The sequence below is a fragment of the Schistocerca gregaria genome, chromosome 7 (genome assembly GCF_023897955.1).
Source record: "Schistocerca gregaria isolate iqSchGreg1 chromosome 7, iqSchGreg1.2, whole genome shotgun sequence".
Taxonomy (NCBI): domain Eukaryota; kingdom Metazoa; phylum Arthropoda; class Insecta; order Orthoptera; family Acrididae; genus Schistocerca; species Schistocerca gregaria.
In genome coordinates, this window is record NC_064926.1 from 66,737,228 (window position 1) to 66,759,722 (window position 22,495).

General features: G+C 39.7%; 1 protein-coding gene across 2 annotated transcripts in view; it reads left to right on the top strand.

Annotated features, from left to right (window-relative positions):
* Positions 1 to 22,495, top strand: part of LOC126281372 (Bloom syndrome protein homolog) — a 171,359-nt gene that overhangs the window by 125,652 nt on the left and 23,212 nt on the right. For both annotated transcript variants that reach the window (XM_049980288.1, XM_049980289.1), the window contains exons 19-20: positions 4,470 to 4,632; positions 19,775 to 19,962. In XM_049980288.1, the coding sequence (XP_049836245.1) occupies positions 4,470 to 4,632; positions 19,775 to 19,962 (351 nt within the window). The remainder of the gene's footprint in view (positions 1 to 4,469; positions 4,633 to 19,774; positions 19,963 to 22,495) is intronic.

Here is a 22,495-nt window from a genome sequence, read left to right on the forward strand (position 1 = left end):
AAGAAATGTTATTTTCATTGTGATGTGTTTATGTTGTACTAAGACTATCAGTAATTTAGTCACGACATCCTCAGATCCACGTGTGAGGCAGTATATGCTAGCCAGCTAAATTATTCGGAATTAGTACTCATTTCCAACTATATTAATTACGCTGCCAATTTCACACTATGGATTCAGGATTGCCCAGTTTTATGTGAAGGGAAATAGTTCAGAATATTAAAATTACAAAATTCATTCCTTACATTTAAGAAAAGAAAGCTTAAAAATTAAGAAACGTTCTTTCAATTGTGTCAGCAGTGAGAACTAGTGTAAATTAATATTTCCTTATTAGACAAGGTCATGATGCTCTAAAAATGTTAGTGTTCTGTGCCGAGTCCTGCTAAGCTACTTCCTTGTATCAAAAGGAAAGTTCATCTGAGAAAACTGGTCTACATCATCAGATACATATTATATACTGGTACAAGAGAGTTCTAATTAAGAGTGAGAAATGAGTGTAGTGAGACTTTAAGGTGGAACAAGACTTCAACAATGCTCCTGTACTGAAGACCACTTGCAGTAATGATCCAAAATAACTTTTTTTGTTAAAGGAGAGAGGGGGGGGGGGAGTCTCAGGCTAACTGCACTTTGCACCTGTTTTTCACCGTAAAATATGTCTAATGAAACTAAATGCCAGTTTCTATATGATTTACTTAATTTATTGTTACCCTTGGATATTTCTTGAGATTCAGATAAATATGCATTAATGATAAGCTTACTTATTCCTCACCGAATGGCCGAAACATTGAGTCATTGACGGGCACACACAAGAGAAATGAAACTTGCTGGCTTTTGGAATTGTCCTTTGATGAGCTAAGGTACAACACACACACACACACACACACACACACACACACACACACACACACACACACACACACACACCTGCACCCCCTACATTGTGCCGCCTGTAAACACAATGTCAGGATTGCATTTCAGCAGGTGGACTAGCGTTGGGAGGAGGGGTGGGGGTGTATTTGTTGGGTGGATAGAAGGGGGGAGAGGCAGGAAGTGAGAAGAGGAGGTTGAGGGATGGAAAGTTAGTGGCTAGGAGGGAGGAGTTTGCTGGCCAGGGCTGGTAGGTGCATGAGGTAGGCATGTGATACTTGGGTACCAGAGCCAGTGAGCTAGGTTGCACCGTGAAGATGACATGCAGGTGTGGATTGGCAGAGGGTGACAGAACAAATAAACTTTATCCAAACAGGTCTTGAAGACCTAATGGTACCAGCAGGCCACCGTATCATTCTCAACCCATAGGCATCACTGGTTGCAGATATTGTGGCAGAGGGAAGGGATGTGTGGTCCACACACTGCTCTCCTGGCCATTGGAAGTTTTCTTACTACCAGAGCCGCAACTTCTCAGTCAAATAACTCCTCATTTGACTTTACAAAGGGTGACTGCACCCCAACTGCCAGCAGTTGTCGGCAGACATGAACGGTCACCCATGCAAGTGCTAGCCAAGCCCGACAGTGCTTAACTTTTGTGATCTGATGGTAATGGGTATTGCCACTGTGGCAAGACCAATGGAGGGGTGACAGAAGAGAGGTAGCGAAAACTGTTGGATAGATGGCAGGAAGACAATGGATTAACAGATATTGAGGACAGGAGGGTTACAGGAGCGGAGGATGTTTTGCAAGTGTAATTTCCATCTGCATACTTGGAAAAGCTGGTGCTTCTAGGAAAGATTCAGATGGCATGGGTTGTGAAGCAGTCAATGAAGCCATCATGCTGCACCATTGAATGGTCAACTTTGTTCCTAGCCACAGTCTGGCAGTGGCCATTCATTCTGGTGGACAGCTGGTTGAAGTCATACTGACATGAAAAGCTGTGTAGTGATTGCAGCAGATTTGGTATGTGATAAGGGTGCTTTCACAGATTTCCCAGTCTCTGATAGGGAATGATAAGGCTGTGATAGATGTAAAGTAAGAAATGCTGGTGGGTGGATTGAGCAAGTCTTGCTGCTGTGTCTTCCACAGTGATGTGACGTCTGTGGCAAGGGTTCAGAGTAAGAGTGGCACAGTATGAATCAGGATGTGTAGGTGCGGTGGATGACAATATACAACTTTTGGAGGGGTAGGAAGGATATTAAGTAGGAGTTCCCTTATTTTCAGCCATTATGATGGATAATAAAAGCCCTGGTGAAGGATTGGTACAGATGCCCCATGTCCAGGGTGATATTGTATGAGGAGTGGGCCACTCCCTTGTAGCTGATTCTAGGGGAGGGTGGGAAGAGGATCAGGGGTTTGTGAGGATACAGCAAGGGAAATATGTTTGATTTGGGGGTGGTGGGGCGGGGGGGGGGGGGGGGGGGGGGGGAGTGGCTGTCTGTGAAGGCATTTGTGGGCCCGTAGCATAGTTGGCAAAGGAATTCTCATCACTACAGATATGATGCCAGGATGTATTGGATTGATTTTTTGGTGATGGAGAGGGTGACAGCTGTCAAAGTGCAGGTACTGATAGTTGTTGGTGGCTTTAATACAGTATATACAGAACATGTGGTGGAGCCGCCAGAGAGGAGGAGGTCAATGTCCAGGAAGGTTTGCACGCTGGATTGAGAAGAACCAGGTGATTGGGTCGGAGAGAAGGCGTTGAGGTTGTGGAGGAATTAGGATGAGATTTCATGGCCGTGAGTTCAGATCATGGAGATGTCATCAGTGAACCTATACCAGACAAGGGATTTGGGGTTTTGGGAGGCTAGATGCTCCATAAAAAGTTTGGTTTACGAGTGTACAATGAGGGTGCCATGAATGTGTTCACGAATGTTTTCATATATGTTCCCCTCAAAGGAGAAATAGCAGTGTGTGAGGATATAGTTTTTAAGGCATATGAGGAATGAGGTAGTGGATATGGAGTCTGAAGGACACTGGGTGTTGTGGCTTTCGATAGCAGCAAGGCCTTGGGCATGAGGGATGTCGGTGTATAGGGAGGCGGCATCAACAGTGATGAGTAGGGATCCAGTTGGCGAAGGGATGGGGATTATGAAGATTTAGTGAAGGTAGTGATGCGAGAGGCGACAATTCAGGCAATTGCTTGGAGGTATTGGTCAACAAGTTTGAAAAGTCTGTCATTAGGAGCAAAATAACCAGCAACAAGGGGTGTCCAGTATTGTTGGGTTTGTGTATTTTGTGGAGCATGTAGAAAGGGGGAATGTGGGGTGTCATTGGGGTGAGAGGGAGATGGACTCAGAGGATAGGTTCTGGGTTGTTCCTAATGATTTCAGTAGGGATTGAATGTTAACTTGGAATTCTGGAATAGCTCGTAGCTGACGGAGGAGTTAGGTAGTTGGCAGCAACCTTCTGTCAGGTAGTCACTAAGATTCATCATGGAAGTGGTGGAGCTTCATCTGCTGGGAAATGATTAGGTCGGAATCTGTTTTGATAGTGTGAATGGCTGTCCTTTCTTTAGTTGGGAGATTAGTGTTCTTAGGAAGGGATGTTGGTAAAGATGATGGCAGGTGGTGATTAGGTGGGAGGTTACAGAGAGGGCAATGATTAGATGGTGGTATTAACTGAGAGAGGCAAGGTTCAATTTTGGGCTTAAGTAGGTTTTAGTTGAATGGATCAGTAATAAACAAGTATTTCCACCACAAGGTCTATGACTAGTGCAACTTGATTAAACTTGGATGTAGGTCTAAAGGGAAGGCCTTTCTGTAGGACTGAAACTTAGTTAGGATTTTGGTTTTTGGTAGAAAGGTTAAGAACAATGATTTGGATTTGTTTGGGTTCTGGATTACGTGGAATTTTGGGAGAGAGTTTTGAAGTATATGGCAAAGTGAAAGGTCATCTAGGCAGTGTTTGTGTGCCATGAGGTATTGTCGAGGAGGTTCACTGTGGGTAGGGTATATTTTGGTGGGTAGTGGTGCAACTGAACAATATCCTTTGTCAGGACTTTGATTATTTGTCATCATGATAGCATGTAACTGCCATCCCTCCCTTCAACATTCTTTATCAGGCAACCAGATGGTTCCCTCTGAGCCACTAGCTGACCATCCCCAAATCCCCTCTTTCTGCCTCTTGCCTCTTTCTCCCACTGCCCACACCACCTAAATGCCACCATTCAACCCCCATCTCATCTTAGTCCACATGGCGAAGTGCGATCCTGACATTTTGTGTCCAGCCAGCATAATGTAGGGGCCACTGCTGTGTGTGTGTGTGTGTGTGTGTGTGTGTGTGTGTGTGTGTGTGTGTGAGCGCGCACAGCGCAAGCTCTTACATGCTTGCTGTAGCTCATCAAATGATTTATTCTTAAAGCTATCAGGTTTTCTTTCTCTTTAGTGTGTACCTGTCAACAATGCAATGCTTCTGCTATTCGGCGAGTGTTCTAGTTTACTTCTAAATTGCCTACATTCTGCCAGAGCTTTCGTTACTACATCTAACTTATTTCTCAAGTTCAAGAATATATAATACATTCATTTTGCTTCTCTGTCCTATAGAATCAATACACAGCAGTAGATGTAACAGAGGATTCAAAGGAAATTATAAAATGTGTCCAAAAGCTGAGCCAAAACAGTACCATGACATGGAAAGGCAACTTCACACTGCTCCATTTTGTTGATATTTTCAAAGGAGCAGATGTGAAAAAGATAAAGGATAATGGTGAGTTTTGATCAGTTCATATTTCAAAAATCTTATTACCTACTATTTCTTCTGAATTGTTCTAGACATAGGAGTGGTGGTTATTGCTGAAATAAACAGTTTTCAGTGTCCCGTCCCCCCCCCCCCCCCTCAAACACACACACACACACACACCTGTGTAAACTGAGTATTAAACCCACTCAAAATGAGCAGTTTGAGAAATACCTGATTTTCAGTTTTTATTCCTATTATTTCCTGTAATAAATTCACCATTTGCGGCTTTTCTCAAAAAGTGATAAGTCTTTGGATGCCATAAAAAAAAAAGACCAGTATTCTCCTGTTAATTCTGATTTTATGAAACTGCTCAAAAATCATGTTGTGATTGGGGATCATACCACTATTTGCACATTACCAATAGCCAGTGCAAAAGGATGGACACTGAGGTGGGAGACTTCTGTTTCTCCTGTTGATTTCCATTTTCAATGGCTACCAGCAGATACCGTACTTACTCGAATCTAAGCCGCAACTGAAAAAATGAGACTCGAAATCAAGGGAAAAAAAATGTTCCCGAATCTAAGCCGCACCTGAACTTTGAGACACGAAATTCAAGGAGAGATAAAAGTTTTTGGTCACACCTCCAAATCGAAACAAAGTTGGTCCATTGTAATATGAGACACAATTTAGGTCGAATGAATGACGACACAGCTACGGTAGTTTGGTTCGAGTCGTAAGCTTAGCAGTTAAGCTTTACCAGGTAGCCATTGCTTTGCATCAGGTGCTCTGTCCGTTTTTATACGGGTACCCTTTCTCTTTCACGTGCTTCGTCTGGTTTGAATTGGTTGCTTATTTTTATTTGATGTGATAAGCAACGTTTTGTTTGTTATAGGTGTTTATGTCACTGTAAGTTTAAACTGCATTACTGTACTGTGTTATGCAATGTTTGTCGCATTTCTGATTGTGCATGTTTACGGCCTGTCACCGCACCGCTAGCGGCATGGCTTGCTTTTGTGCGCGCTACCGCCACATACAATTAAAAGAGAGAGAGAGAGAGAGAGAGAGAGAGAGAGAGAGAGAGAGAGAGATCGTCTCATTAGCGAAACAATGGCAAGAGACTGCTATTTTTTGTTACTTACACTGCTGCTTTCTTTGATAATGATCAACAAGAACCAAATAATAGACTGCGTATGATAGAAGATGTTCTGAACGAGAGTTTAGCGAAACTTTTTCTCCGTTTGAAAATCTTTGCAGGCGCCTATTTATTACATTACATTCTGCACAGAAATTAGTCATCTGAGATTTAAAAATCTAGTCAATTGCTGTGCTTCATTTCTGACTGTATCACTATTAGGCATAAGAATAATACAAATATAAACATGACATGATATGTATATTCTTCCGCGTTTGCTGTTGTCTCACTCTAGTTTCGTAGTTTATTAGGCAGACAGTATTTAAATGAGATAGCAGCAAACAGGAAACATTACATGACAAAATGTTGATATTTGTATTATTCTTATGGTGAAGAGAATACTGCATGTGATTAACAATTCATAAAAGTTGCTATTAGTAACCATCTCTTCTCACAGGTAGGAAAAAATTCAAAACGTAGAGTTCGCCATATTGACAAACATCCCAAACAGTCTTGCCAGTCGGATTTTCATAGTACATTGAAATTCTGCTACATTCGAAGATGAACAATACGGAATTTGTATTTACTTCCTTGGATAATGTATGAAAATGCAGTGGTCGAACTCGAGGCGCAGAAATAAGCTCGTCTTCCTCCTTTTTTAAAATTTATTTACTGATGCAGAGGTTTTGGTGCCAGTATTTATCTTTGTGCCTACAAAGCATGCCTGTGTAGCACTACATATATTAGACGGCAGAAGTTAGTTGTGGCGGCATCCACCAACATTTTTCAGAACTTCCGCTAGCTTTGCACTCGATTCTAAGCCGCAGGCACTTTTTTGGATTACAAAAAATGGAAAAAAAAGTGCGGCTTAGATTCGAGTAAATATGGTAAAGGCATATTATGTAGACACAGGCAGCAGACCAGTTACTTTCTATTTCTGTTGTATACTATAAATGGAGTCTTACTAAGTTTTTCATTTATTTGGATGGCCTTCCTCTTTAATTATTTAATAGAAATGGCAGACAAATCATTAGCCTTTTAAAGCAAATTAAGCATTGTACTTCATTGCTGTGTCACTTCATAAAAACATTTCCAGACTGTGTTTGGTATCATTCTGTAATGCAGTGGATATCCAGTTATGACAGTGACACTATTGTCTCAGTGGTGCTGTACCAGTTCTCATCCCATGTGTTTGTTGCTCATTTCTGATAGCAATGTTATTAAAATGTGGATGATTGCTGCTCCCATTTTCGTATTTAAAACCAATAAAATTTTACAAATAAAAATTACTCCTTTTTTTAAGAAAGGTTTACTCAAAAACGAAAAATTGTAAAAATGCTTTTTTTAATACTCAGCTATTACTAAAAAATAAAAACACCTGTTATTATCAAGACCTAACAAATACAAAAAAGTACCAATTATTCAAAACTAAAATACTGGTGTTGGTTTTAATGGGTCCATTTTTTCCATCCCTAACAAGCCATAAAAGTATTTGCTGAAAGTTTTGTAATTGTCTGAACTCATTTAATCCATTTGTTACCATTTATGTGAACTGCAATTTCCGTATGGCTAGAATATTTTTTCAGTACATTTGTGTCTTTCACGCATGCACTGCTTCAGAGATTAAAGCTATTCAAAAGTCATATACATTTTAAAAAAATCACACAGCTCAGTTGTATATAGTGCACCATGAAATAGTTCTCCACCTGAAGTGCAACTTAACATCTCTTACATTGAAAACAGGATTATGCGTGTTGCTGTCACTTGTAACAAGCCTTAAATATTCTGTATCGGCCAGTTTTATTCTCACTGCATATGGGTTTTCCAGGAAAATTAGCCTAATTCTCCTTTGCTTAGCAGCTCCTTACATAAGGTAGTGAGGCACCGATGCATTATTCAGGTACTGTTACGACAAGTTCAGTTATAACTTCGTGAATTTCATCGTCCTTGGTCCTTAGTTCAATATATGGAGGATGCAACTTGGATTCAGAAGTGTATATGAAGATGAACACTTATCATGCATGGCAGTACCACGTATTGTGATTGCGTAGTCTTTCCTGTCTTAAAAGTCTCTTTGGGTTTGCTGCCGGATCCTAAAATCAATTTGAGTCGATATTTTGGGCATCCAACTGTTCGCCATCTTCAGGAAAATGCTGCTTACGCTGATGAGTCCCGCTGAGAACTGACGCCAGATTGCAAATCGACGTCCTATATAGGCCACCGTTCAGTACACGGCGCATGCGCCGCCCATCACAGTTTCTGCCTTCCAAAACAGGGAGGTGGCGCCACCCTTAGTGAAACACTGCTGGCAACTATATATCGCAATCAAGGCCGCACCAAAGAATGTTCAGTTTTGATGCGAGATAATACCGGATTCCACGTTTTGCTAAGAGGAAACCCATTGTCTCTGTTGATTAAATTGCAACCAACGTGCTTCTGGAGATACATGGACGATACCTTCTTCATCTGGCCGCATGGACGTGATGCTCTTGACAGATTTTTGGGCCACTTGAACTGTCTTCTTCCCCGTATCAAATTTACTATGGAGGTTGAAAATGATGGGATGCTTCCATTTTTAGACGTAATGGTTTATAAAAAACCAGATGGAACTTTGGGACACAGTGTTCACCGAAAGCCGACACATGCAGATTGGTATCTGCATCCTAAGAGTTGTCATCCACCACACCAACGTAGTGGCATCCTTAGGACTTTGGTATGGAGAGCATATGCCATTTCTGATGCAGACAGCTTAACCCAAGAACTTGAGCATTTGATGACAGTTATTAAGGAAAATGGATACACTGAGAAGCAGATTCATTGGGCTATGGAGTTTGGACCAGCACCGGAGGTGTATGAAGAGGAACATAGATCTGTGGCCTTTCTTCCTTATGCTGGAGGCTTATCGTTTAAGATTGGACGAATTTTAAGGAATTTTAACATTAAGAGTGTTTTCCATCCACCTTCTAAGATTAGGGCTCTGCTCGGCTCTGTGAAGGATGATTTGGGGCTTAGGAAACTCGAGGTGTACAAAATTCCATGTCAATGTGGGAAAGCTTATGTTGTCCGTTCTATTCGCACAGTGCAAGACAGGTGTGTGGAACATCGCCGACATACGAGGCTACAACAGCCGGAAAAATCGGTGGTAGCAGAACACTGCCTAAATGGGGGACACAAAATGAAATTTGAGGAAACTGTGGTGGTTGCCAACATTTCCGGTTTTTGGAACAGTGTGTATAAAAAGGCGATTGAAATTAGGTTGACTGATAATTTAATCAACAGAGACAATGGGTTTCCTCTTAGCAAAATGTGGAATCTGGTATTATCTCGCATCAAAACTGAACGTTCTTCGGTGCAGCCTTGATTGCGATATATCGTTGCCAGCAGTGTTTCACTAAGGGCCGCGCCACCTCCCTGTTTTGGAAGGCAGAAACTGTGATGGGCGGCGCATGCGCCGTGTACTGATCGGTGGCCTATATAGGACGTCGATTTGCAACCTGGTGTCAGTTCTCAGTGGGACTCATCAGCATAAGCAGCATTTTCCTGAAGATGGCGAACAGTTGGATCGCCGAAATATCGAGTCAAGTTGATTTGTTGATTTTAGGATCCGGCAGCAAACCCGAATAGACTTTCAAGTACCACCCATTCCTTGGGAATCTGTGCAACAGGTTGGTTTTGGGCTTTGTTTTTCCCCTTGTATATGCAGTGCCACATATTGTTATCATGAAAATTTCACAGCAAGATATTTTTGGCTGGTGCAGATGTCAGATTGTCCTTTCTTCCTTAGCATAGTTGCAGTGAACTGAGCTAGCATATATTTAATTATTAATCTTCCAGTTTTGGCAATGTGAGTATTTGCCTAGACATTTCCTGAAAAATTTGGGACATCAGCAAAAGTTGCCCATTTAATAATTCTCCATCTGTCAGTCAGGGTCCATAAACCTCCAAAAAAATCTTTTAACTATCTGAAAGTTTGGTAACCACATCCTTTTATCATCATATAATAGCTGTATGGTGCAAAGCAAGTATTCCTTATATGTACAGTATATAATAATTTTTGGGATACTATCAGTTCTGTACCTGAAGGGTGTACTTCACATAATGTTGATGTCAAGGCTTGCTGTGCTCAATGGTTTCTACTGAACATTTGAAAGTCTGCCCTAAATTTCACCAGACTTTAATCAATGCGAGTATTTTTACCGTGGCTTATGTTTGTTGTCAGTACATTCTACTTCCCTTTCATCAGAAGTACAACTGTGTTCGTCATGTTCTGAATTGTTACTTCCATTCTTTTCACTTTCATTCATTTATTTGTTCATTCAAAATTAATTAATCAGTTCATTCATTCAGAGATCATGTGCCAATCCCTTCAAAAAAGGTATGTGGAATGATTCGAGTTGTGCATTAATAAGCAGAAGCATCCACCGCAGGCTATTTCTGCAGAGTACTACAAACAACAAATTATGACTATTATAAAAAGGAAAGTTGGTCTCACCATATAGAGGAGATGCTGAGTCGCAGATAGGCAGAACAAAAAGACTGTCACAAATTAGCTTTCGGCCAGTATGGCCTTTGTCAAAAATAGACAACCCCTCCCCCCCTCCCCACACACACACTCAGTTGCCAGAAACTGCAGTGGTGTGTGTGTGTGTGTGTGTGTGTGTGTGTGTGTGTGTGTGTGTGTGTGTGTCATCTATTTTTGATGAAGGCCATACTGGCCAAAAGCTAATTTGTGACAGTCTTTCTGTTGTGCCTATCTGCAACTCAGCATGTCCACTATGTGATGAGTAGCAACTTTCCTTTTCATAATGTTGTTAAATTATGACTATTGATAGTCTGTGCCTACTGACAATTATGGAAGTTAATTCAAGTTAAGTTTTGGTGTGTAAAGGTAGAGCTATTAGCAAAGAATAATGAAAATGAAATTTGATCTGTGTCAGCTTAGAACTTGAGGTCAGATCTCTTGTAGTCAGGAGCGTTCATTCACTGCCTGGATTGTCATATGAATCAGAACAATACTTTCACTTGAGAAGTGATTGACTGCTTCTTGTTGGTATTGATCACAAAGCACAGACTACAACATGTTAGTTTTTCATTGTCGTCGTGATTTTACAAGCTTACACACAGTGCCATCTCTACGTGTTGTCATAAGATATAATGTCTCATTCATTTGAACACAAGCAAAAAAACGATTGCACAGGTAAAAGTCAAGTGTACATAACAAAGTTCAGGCTTAGCTGCCAGTAAAAAATAAATGTGAATCCTGCTTACGTGAAATCATATATTGATAAGAATAGAGCTCAGTGATGTTAAGCATTGAACATCATCTGCTGTAAAGAAGACTGAGGGCCGAACAATACTAACAGAGATTTGTGCCCCGTGATATGACAAAATTTGACACCATAGAGACATAAATGAAATTTATGTTCACCATAAACAATAGCCAGTGCCTCTTTTTCTTTTTGTACATACTGCTGCTGAACTAGAGGAGATGGCCAAAATAAAATTTTGTTCCTGTAAACAGTCAGGTTTCATTATTACTCTGTTGTGGAAAATGTTGGGTCTGGGATAGGTCTAGGCAAAATGGGGAACTGTAGATGACTGTTGCACAGCTAAAGCCAGGAAAAATAAAGGTCAGAATTTCATTCAGAGTTCATCAACAGGTGGATTTTCTTGTTAACAGAGTATTGTAACTGATTGAAAGCATCTGGACCAAATATGTATTCAATGAAATGATGACCAAAAGGTAAATTTGTGTACTACAAAAACTCTGTGATACTCAACTTGAAATGTTCCTTTTGTCTACAACTCATGGCCACTGTATGTTGTAATGTTGTTGGCTAATGGTTGTAATGAAGATAACAGAATAACTACATAAGTATTACAGTCGTTAGGTAATGCAGAAGCTCCTGTGTCCACTTGAAATATTGTTTTGCCCAAGATTTGCAGAAATCTTAAAATATTTTGTGGATTGCTAGTTTCTGTGTTCCCTAAAATTTCAATTTTAGGCACTGATTCACTGTTGTGCAGCTTCTTGACCTTATGAGGAATACAAGAATTACAAACATCACTAAGATGGTAATGTTTTTATATTAGATGCAGATTTTGAACAACATTAGACACTGATGGGATGTACTACATACAAAATACTCAAGAAGGTGGTGGCATTGAGTGAGTATGTGGCTCGTAAACTGTGATGAGAAGTGCCTGAAGAAGATACAGAACTGGAACAATGCTGTGCGGAAGTTTTTTGTTTATTTCGCATACATCTGTGAGCTCTTCTGTTTACGATTTCTGTTGATAAATGGAGCTTGCTTCCTAGACAGCTGAACTAGTTGTTTGTCTCATGGGCATGCACACAGTACAGAAACTTCTGAGTGTGTTTGCCATTGATTTTCAGTTTCTTGAAAGAATTTTGTACCAGTTTCATGTCTTTGTCCAAAGGCGGATCCAAAAATTTAACTGCTGATCTTCATATTTATTTGGAATACTATCATGCTGAAAACCTTGAAAACATACAGCAGCAGTTCCATAGATGTACCTAATACAATATTAAAATGCAGTCAGCTCTTCTTTTTCAGGTGTATAGCAAATAATAAGTCAGAATATGACTTTTTGTATTGTAGTGAAGCCACATTGAGTGAGCTAGCACACGGTTGTGCACATGCCTCATTTTGCGGACATCCTTATGCCATCCCGGAAATCACTGGTTGGTGCCATGTGAATTCCCTAGAGTGGCCTCTCAGTGTAGACCTGTGGACCAGAGCATCACTGATGATGTGATCTGGCAAATGTTGTTTGTTGTTGTTGTTGTTTGTTTTGCTACCAGTGTCTTTGTTGGGTACGGCAATAGGTGTTGTTACTAAAGACTTTATCCATAAAGCCATAGTGCTTCATTATAGCTGTATTAACGGCTGTACCTATCATTGTGTCTCATTGTCTTTACTTGACATTGTAGGTTTTTTGGGTTAATATGTTTGTTAAACTTGAATTGAAATGTATTTTCAAATATGTGTTTTCATTATTTCTTGTGTGGCCTAGATTGCGCACAGTGCAGACATGTACGCAGTTTAATTGCAGATCTCAGCATATTGTTCTTAATGGCACAAAATCAATTGTTATGAAGGTGATTTCAGGAGTATACCGTGGGAACGTTATAGGGTTATTAATCTTTACAACATATATAAATGATCTAGTTGATGAAATCAGAAACTCCATGACCCTGTTTGCTTACAGTGTTGTTATCTACATGAATATTTCAATGTCAGGAAAATGTAGGAGAACCACAGCAGAGAATCAGCAGTTCATGCAGGGATTGGCAGTTGATCCTAAACTTAGATAAATTTAATATATTTTTCATAAATTGGCAAAGAGATACAGTATGGTTTCATTATGCTATCGACAGTAAACCTCTGGAAACAATGACAGTCTTGAAATACCTGGGAGCTACGGCTTGAAGTGACGTAAAGTGGAAATACCACATAAAACTAATTGTAGAAAAAACAGATGACAAGGTGAGATTCATTGGAAGAATCTTAATGAACTGCATTTTATCCATGAAAGAATTGTCTTATAAAACACTTGTTTGAGCAATTCTTAAGTATTGCTTATCAGTGTGGGGACTCTTGAATTAATGGAAAGGATACTTAAACTCCAATGAAGTACGGGGTATTTGTCATGGGGTAATTTAATAAGGATGAGAATGTTACAAAGATGATTAATAAACTTCTGTGGAAGACACTACAAGAGAGGCCTTATTGATAATGGAGAGGTTCCTGTTGAAATTCTAAGAGCAAATACGCCAGGACGATTCATGTAACATACTGCTTCCATCCATATACAATTCGCAAAGTGACCGCGACGAAAAGAACATGAAAAATTAGAGCCCATACGGAAGTGTACCGACAGCTCTTCTTCCAATGTACCATTTGCAAATGGAACAGGATGGGGCGGAAATGATACTGGTACCAGAAGTAACCTGCATGGCTCAGTGTAAGGTGTCTTGCACAATATGGATGTAGGAATGTGGAAGTGGGCTTGATAATTATGTAGTGATATTCACAGTTGGGAGTAGGGAGACAGTAGGCGGAATAGTTTTTGGATGCAAGGTTCTGACACACACAAACCTTTTGTTGGGATGTGACCATCAACCATATATCCACCTCTGTGAATGGCCACTGCTGAACTGTGGCCAGTACGAAGAGACCGCCAAGTGTCAAATGTAGCTACTGAGCATAATACAGCAGACTTCAAAGTCTGCATTGCAATCCGTGAATTTTGAACCCCACCTTGTGCCCCCACCCTCCTCAACAATGCTATCTTTTCCAGAAGCACAGTTTTTCCTGATGGCTTTCTCAAATAAAATTTTCTCAGTTTTCTTAGCAGGTTAGAATTGGGTGAGAATCAGGCATCAGCAGCTGACAGCTGTAATCATCACTGGTGATGTTTTGTTTCCCCCCCATCGAGTGCCCAATAGTTGGATGAAGTATGTCATGTGATATCACACAAAAGTCATTAATAATTTCCGGGTATGCAGCCGGATCCCGTCGACATTCTGCCACGATATTTCGGCCCAGAGACGTCCGGCCATCATCAGGTGAGTACACAACTACTGTTGTAGTTGTAGTTGTGTACTCACCTGATGATGGCCGGACGTCTCTGGGCCGAAATGTCGTGGCAGAATGTCGACGGGATCCGGCTGCATACCCGGAAATTATTAGAAGAACAAATACGCCGGGAAAATTTCAGAAGTCACAACAAAAGTCATTAAGTTTGCGTATGCTACCAGAGACCACGTCAGTGTGTCTTCTTTCTGTCTCTGTGTGTGTGGGAGGGGGGGGGGGGGGGGGGGAGGGGTTGTGGAATATGCTTGTAGTGTCACCAGTCCCAGTGGAAAGTAACCAGCTCACTGTATTTCTCTGTATCCTTGCAGCACTGAGTGTGCTCTTCTGTTCACTATAAAAGCTACAGTTGCTATTCCTATGGAAGTTGTTGTGTACTGATTGCAACCAGCTCCCAATTCCCAGTATATGGGACAACATATGTGTCTCATCTAACACAATTCTGTGCTTTTCTATTATGTCTGTGAAGCTGTCCTCTGCAACCTAGGTTAGTCCAAATGCCAATATTTAATGTGTAATTCTTCTAATGCTGCACATACATGCTGATCAATATAGTAACTGCCACAGTTTAAATGGCTGTCATAAATTCATGTGACTCTGGCACCAAGATTGTCTCCTACCTCGTGTAGCGTCTCTCTTACCTTCTTGAGTGAATCGAAAATATCTTAAATGTTTTGTAAGCCAGTGTCCTAGTTATTTTACATAATCCCACACCACAGAAAAGAATTGTTGAACATATTTGTGTTTTCATTTCTTGGAGAGTGGTAACTCAGTTTCTCTTTGCATACTTAATACCTCACTCCAGATGGTTCTTGGTGGAAATGATTGTAATGGGCCAAATTATGAAATCTAGGGGGTGTAAGCACTGAGATTTGAGTCAGGCTTGCATTATACAAAGTATCAGATTTATATGTTCACATTAAACATCTAAAAATGACAACTGTCCTTATCTCATAAACTAAACTGTGAACTTGATGTTAGGGTACATCCTCCTTGTATGATCATTGAACTGATAAAGAGATTCTATGCACTGTGGCTCCACCATAAATGTGTTGTCAGCATTATGGAAAGACAGACTATGAGAAGCAGTGTCTCAAATAGTTTCCTAAAAGTCCCTCATAAAAGAATTATCTCTTACTGCAGACAAAGGATAAGCCATGACCATTTTTGTTTCAGTCTTTCAGTAAAATACACTGCCGTACAAAAAGTAGGACCACCCTTCAGAGAATAAAAACAAAACAACTACAGATACAGGAGACAACTTATTCAGAAAGAAACTAAAAATATTAAGCTATGTTTTTCATAAACCTTCTTTTGACATAGCTCCTGCCATTCTGAAAGCACAACTTTTTGTATGCTCTTGCATAGAATTTTACTACCTGTGTTGTTAACCATATGATAACGTGTTCTTTGAACTCATCACTATAAGTTTTGACCACCAGGTAATGTTTTGAGGCACAAAAAGAGATGGATGTCACTAGGTGTAAGGCCAGGGCAAAGCAATAGTGTTTGTGAGCATTCTGTGGCACTTATTATGTTTCGTGTTTCATGGTTTCATAATTGTCTCGTAGTAAGTGTTTGCACCGATTGTTTCATTTGTGGTAAAAAATGTGTCTGTGGAATGCCATGTCTGTCACAAAGACTGTGCACATGATGCAGTGTGTTTCCATTCCATTGATTGTCATTTTGATTAAGGTGTTCTGTGCTTACATTCCATTGATGTCATTTTGATTGAGGTGTTTCATAAGCAAGTCTCATACCTGGTCACTATCCTTGCTTAGAAATTCATCACCATTTTTGTTCTAAGGCATCAAAAAGTGCACTGGCCAGGTGCTGTTTTCTTTTTGCACTGACCAGGTGCTGTTTTCCTTTTTCACTGATGAGATGCTGTTTTCTTTGTGTTTAAAGAGTTTATGGGACCCACTGAGCAAACATTTTTCAAAAATTAAGTTTTTCAGATACATTTTCATGAAGAAGTGATCTTGAAATTTGCAGAAAGTTCTTAAAAAGATCTGATACTGTAAACTTACAGTTTTCCTTTATAAGTTCTCCAATTACATGAACCAATTTCTCATTAAGCAAACATAGATGCCCACTTCATTAGTCTTTGTGCACTTGATCACATCCTTCATTAAACTGTCAGAAATGGCACCTTTCACTTAGTTAATACTAGGCAGAAGTCCTATCTGCATTTGGATCAGACCTCTTAGACTCTTATACAAGAAAGCTGTGCACTATTCTGCTGTATCCATTTTCAACAGCCTACCACAAGAATTTTAAAAAAAAATCTTAGCAATAATCCTCACATCTTCAAGTCTAAACTGAAGAATTTGCTCAAGACACTCCATCTTGTCTGTCGGGGAGACCCCATCAAAAAAATTAATCTGATTCCTGTGTTATATTCATGACTATAGTAATATATACCCAGCAGCTTGTTGTCTGTGTAGGATTTATCTAAATTTTATTTTATATAATATTAACTTTTATTATGGTAATTTCACGTACTGACTCAATCCACAGCTGTGGAGGTTTTCTTTCCAGTTTGGTACTACAAAAGCAGACATTTAAATTATAAAAATAAATAAAAGTAGTAACTTATCATTGAATTGCCCATCACATTTTTTTCCATGAAACCCCTAAATCTTTTGAATGTTGGGCTCCACCAGGTTCCTTTTCTGTGCAGCAACTGTGGAATACAAAATTGTGAAGAATGTAGCAACCAGTTGCGGGAACATAATTTATTTATCATGTTGCAAATCGATTTCGACTGGTATCAGTCATCATCATTGCATTTTTCTAACTGATAATGCCATAAGTAGAAGTACTGTCTTTGGCAGTTTCTATCATTGTAGAAAACTGCCAAGGACAGCACTTCCACTTATGGCATGTATCAGTTAGAAAAATGCACCGATGATGACTGATATCAGTCAAAATCGGTTTGCAACAAGATAAATAAATTATGTTTCTGTGACTGGTTACTGCATTCTTCAAAACCCCTCAATCTGTCAGTGAATGTCAACTGGTTTGGTGGTTTTCGCATTCAGAAAATGAATTACAGATCTAATCTCAAAAGTGGCAGGATTATCGACCAACTTCACCATTCTAAACAAATACTGTACAGCACAAACAGCAGACAAAGAACTGAAGATGGTGTCAATCCCTTCTCCTTGACTCAAAATCACTGCCATCCATGCACTGAACTGCAGTAGTAGCTTTGTCATGGAAAGAATTACAAATGTAATGTACTTTCTGAATGTGTCTCACGTACATTTTTGTATGTGAAACACCAATGGCACTTTGCTGCGATATTCTGTGGCTTCAGTGACAGTCATGGCATTTCAGTGTCAACCGGTTGCACAATTACATGAAAACCACATTGCGACACAAAATCTCTGCTGTGCTATTGCTTGGCTCTTGTTAATATGCAACTTATTCTATGAAAATACCTCACCAATAACTTCCTATGAGATGCACTGCACTGTCTATTCCAATCCACTGATGATATCTACAACATCTGGTATATGAGAGATTGGAGTAAACCTCAAACATTTACTCAGTGCTGAAATGATTTCTCCATCAATGGCCTTATTTAACAAGTTGATGGCAGTGTGTCATTCCTTGCTAAGTAGTGTCACAATTTACACCAGTATGAAACACTCTAATATACTTGTTTGGTTTGCTATTGTATTACTGAGATTAGGTTTTTTGTGGGCTGCCATATCAATTCATTACCAACAACTAAGATAGTGATAATATAAATTACACAGATCAAGAACCATTTCATACCACATCTACTCTATTCTTTCTTTAACAGCTGATAGAATAGTCTTCAGGTAAATTGTATTTGAGAATATCTTACATGGTGCATGATCATGGCATACTTAGGTTAGTACTGGCTTATCTACACAAAATGCCCAGTCATCAAAGTTTTGAAAAATAAGCTTCCTATGTGCCTGAAATGAGAAATTTACAGTCAGTATGTAGTAACATTTCTGATTTACAAAAATGAGACTTGGGTTTTCAATGCAAAAACCATTCACAAAAGGAGGGTTGCTGAGAGCTGTGAAGAGATGTGTGATGTGAATCACCAGGAGAGACAAGAGAAAATTAAATGGTGTAGGGAACGTGCTGGAGTGTAATCCATAATTGTGACTCTGCATGAAAATTAAATTGCCAAATGAATTAATAGTCTATAAACCATTGAAGTATTTTGTCAGATTCCAAGAAATTAGAAATGACTGGGCAGCAGCATAATGGTAGCTGGGTGGTTGATGTAAATGAAACAGGAGGAACGTGTATGTATATAACTGAAGACTGTAATTCATGGACAAGTATGGAGTAGGCTTTTATGCAGCAGTATGGAGTAGGCTATTATGCAGCAGTGGGACCAAGTTGATGACAATAATCAGTAGATAGTTTTATTATGAATGCTTTTTCAAAGAAACTTTAAGGTGTTGTGCTACTAAAGAGTAATAAAAAGGAAGTTGAGACAATAATTAAGTCTCTGATTTGTAAGGAGTAATAGGTTTATGACCAGAGACCAAGTTAGTATAGTGAAAAATCTGTGGACACATGAATAACATTTTGTTTAGCTGTAGAATATTTGTTCCAGACACATCTTTTCAGAGACTTTGTTAAATATTCAGTGGTGGGGTCTCTACACCAGGAAGTAGAAAGAGGCGATTATGCTAAGTAGAGACTAATAATATTGTTATCTGTTTTTTCAATAGTTTTCAAAAAGACATTTACATTAAAGTTGTTGACGTTATGGACATTTTTACAGTTTGGTTTTAGGAATATATCTTCTCTTGACCAGGCAATATATTCGTTCTTGGACAAGATTCTGCAGGGTGACAAATATAGCTATGGCCTTTGGATGTCTCCTGTAACTTAAAAAGTGCATATCTGATGATAGAGATTTCTCATGATTTACCTAAATCACTTAAAATGTATGTCTGAATGGTTCCACTGAAAGGGCACAGCCAGTTTCCTCCCAATGTTCAAACTTGTACTCCGTCTCTAATGACCCCATCATCAACAGAACACAACCTCAATCTTTTTAATCTTCCTAAATAAATAGAAACATTATAGCACATTGTTACCATAGCAGGTTAAATGATGACAACAAAAAACTGTGCAGCTTGTGACCTCAGAAGTCAAAAGCGAGGAGTTGAAGTATGGTTGTGATTTTGATAATATGACAGTTGCATAGGTAAATTTTATTTTAAATGACTGGTTGTTGGTCTTTTCCCCATTTGCTGAATCTTATAGCAGCAGCTCAATAGTACATTTTCCATGAGTGAAGTGTTTCTACACTCTGATGATTATTTGAATTTTTTTGTTTTTTCATTGTTTAGGTTTAGAGGCACAGTTAATAATTTCACAGGATGTATTTCAGCCAATATATGGTGTTTTTCAGGCCACAACAACTTGCCACTCTATGGAAAAGGTAAGAACTGGGCTCGAGGTGACATTGAAAGACTGTTCCGCAAGCTTATTCTGGAAGAATTCCTAAGGGAGGATATGATCGTAACTCGTGATGATATAGCAGTTGCCTATGTGAAACTGGGCAGAAAAGCCGATGACTTAATGACAGGAAAAGTGAAGGTAATTACATTTCTGTCATTGGTAATTTTACATTTGTTGTAAAAAATTCAGTAAGTAAAGAAAAAATTATCTGCTTTAGTTGACTCGGGTATGTGCCAGAAGCTTCCTGCCAAACTTGTGTAATCTGATGAGTTCTTAAAAAAAATTGTTATTTGTTTGTTACACACCTTTATTTTAGCGATTTTCTCAGTAGTTCTGATGTCAGGTATATGAGTGCCAGAAAACACTGCAAGAAACCTCACCTTGTCCCTCTGACCAATTTTAAAATTAGGTCAACTTGCTATTGCTGTCTTGGATAAGGTAAATTTTTCTCCAGTGCTTTATGTGACTTACGGTTACACGTGGAATTTAAGCCTGTCGAAGTAATGGGAGCATGAAACAAGATGACACATTTGTAATAGCTTTGTACCTTTAAACTCTTAAGAGAGAGCACCTATATAGCATATGTTCCAGACTGAAATATGAAGGGTGCCATTGAATTTCTTAGAGTGAATATGGGAATCCTTTTGTCCTTTGTGAAATTTTACCAGTTGAGTGAGCAGTGGTCACTTGGCTAATTGCTTACTTTCCATCATAAAATGAGCATTTTTTGTTAATATGGGAGAGAATGCGTTAATCTTGCTGTTTTCACCATGCTGTTTGCATCCACAGTGAAAAAGGTAGCACAAAGAGTTAGCATGTTGGAGCAGCTGGACACCAGTTGTCACACCACTCAACTCCGGCTTTATCTGATGGATCTGCAGACGCTGTGAACTATGAAGCTCATCCAGGACACTATCTATTTCAAGTTACCCAACTTGACAGAAGGATAAGGGGGTAGGCTGAGACAAATTTCACTGCTGGAAAGTCCCCTGCCCCCATGTTACAGTGAAATATTGCAGGGTTCAGGCTACAAGTGGAGGACTTGAAACTTCTGGAGTAGGAAGACTCCTGTGCTTGTGTGTGAAAGTAATGCATTTTAAACTTACTGTTTTTTTTTTTTTGTCATCATCTCTTTGATGGATTTGGTGCAGCTGCGTTCCTTTCCTCTCCTGTTTCAATCTCTTCATCTGAGTAACACTTCCACTCAGTTGTGTTAATTTGTTGGATACATGCCAATGTCTGCCGTCCCATACAGTTTTTACAGTCTGCAGCTTCATCTATAATCATGGAAGTTATTTCCTGGTGTCTTAACATATCTCCAGTCATCCTATCCCTTCTTCTGTTTAGCATTTTCCGTGTGCTCCTTTTCCCCCAGTTCTCTGGAGAACCACCTCTTCCAGTCCACTTAATTCCACATCCTTGTATAACACCAAATCTCAAACACTTTGATTTTCATCTTTTCTGGTTTACTCTCAGTCCACGATTCACTTCCATATACTGCTGTGTGCACGTTCTCAGAAATTTCCTCCTCGACTTAGTCCTATTTTCAATACTGTTAAACTTCTTTTTCAAAAGGAGTGCCCTCTTTGCCTGTGCTCCCTTGCTTATTAATATACTCCTCATTTTATCTGACATGCATTCGTTTTTCTTCTCTGACATGCATTAGGTTTTCTTCTCTGAATTTACAACATGAGTCACAGTTTTCAGAAGTTTATTGCTAATCTCATTTGTACAGTGATGTCTATACTCCACAGGTCACATTATGGTGTGTTTGGTAGAGGGTACCTATGGTAATGTTATAATTTCCGTTACCTATGTTGCATTCACAAATGATGCGTTGGATCTCCTCTTATCTGTCAATCCTACATAGTAAGAGTCCCAGACTGATGAAGTATATTACGTAATGTATTCACAAATTGCAAATATGATTGTACAGGAACTATATGATTTACTAGTAACATATCAAAATTTGGGCCGGACTTGGACTCAAACCTGGATTTCTAGCTTCTTGGGAGTGGTCACTTTAACTGCCTTGGCCACCCAAGCATGCCTCCAGGAACAACTCAAACTTACTTGTGTCCTACCATCTGTATACATTAGTGCTCGCATACAAGTTGTATGATTTCTGCACAGGGAGAGACATTGTTTTGCTTGTCAGATTGTCATGCTTTGGCATGAAATACAGTAGGGCAGTGTCTATATTATATAGTGTCTGTATAGTTCGGTGCAATGTTTCTTTGGGCATGCATGCGTGCCTGCATACATCAAACTATACAGACACTGTAAAATATTCACTCTCCCCTGTTGATGAAAAATACTCCAGAAATGGCCAAACAAGTGTTTTGTAGTGCTGCTTGTGGGAAGGTATAGGGACATGGTGGGGCCAGGGTAGGGCTGCAAGGTGTAGTCAGGAGGTTTGAGGGAGGTGGGGAGGTTTGAGGGATTGGGAGAGGAAGGGAAGAGGAGGAGGAGGAGGAGGGAAAGACTTGTGGGTGTATTGGTGGTGTGTAGCACTGGAGTGGGACTAGGGAAGGGGGTAGGTGAAGGAAGGACATGGACTAGTGAAACATGAGGACAGTGTTGGTTACAGGAATGTAGGCTTGGCTAGTACTTGGATGGGTCATCATCAGAGTCTGTTGAACCTTGTTGGCAAGTGGGATGCACTCAGCCC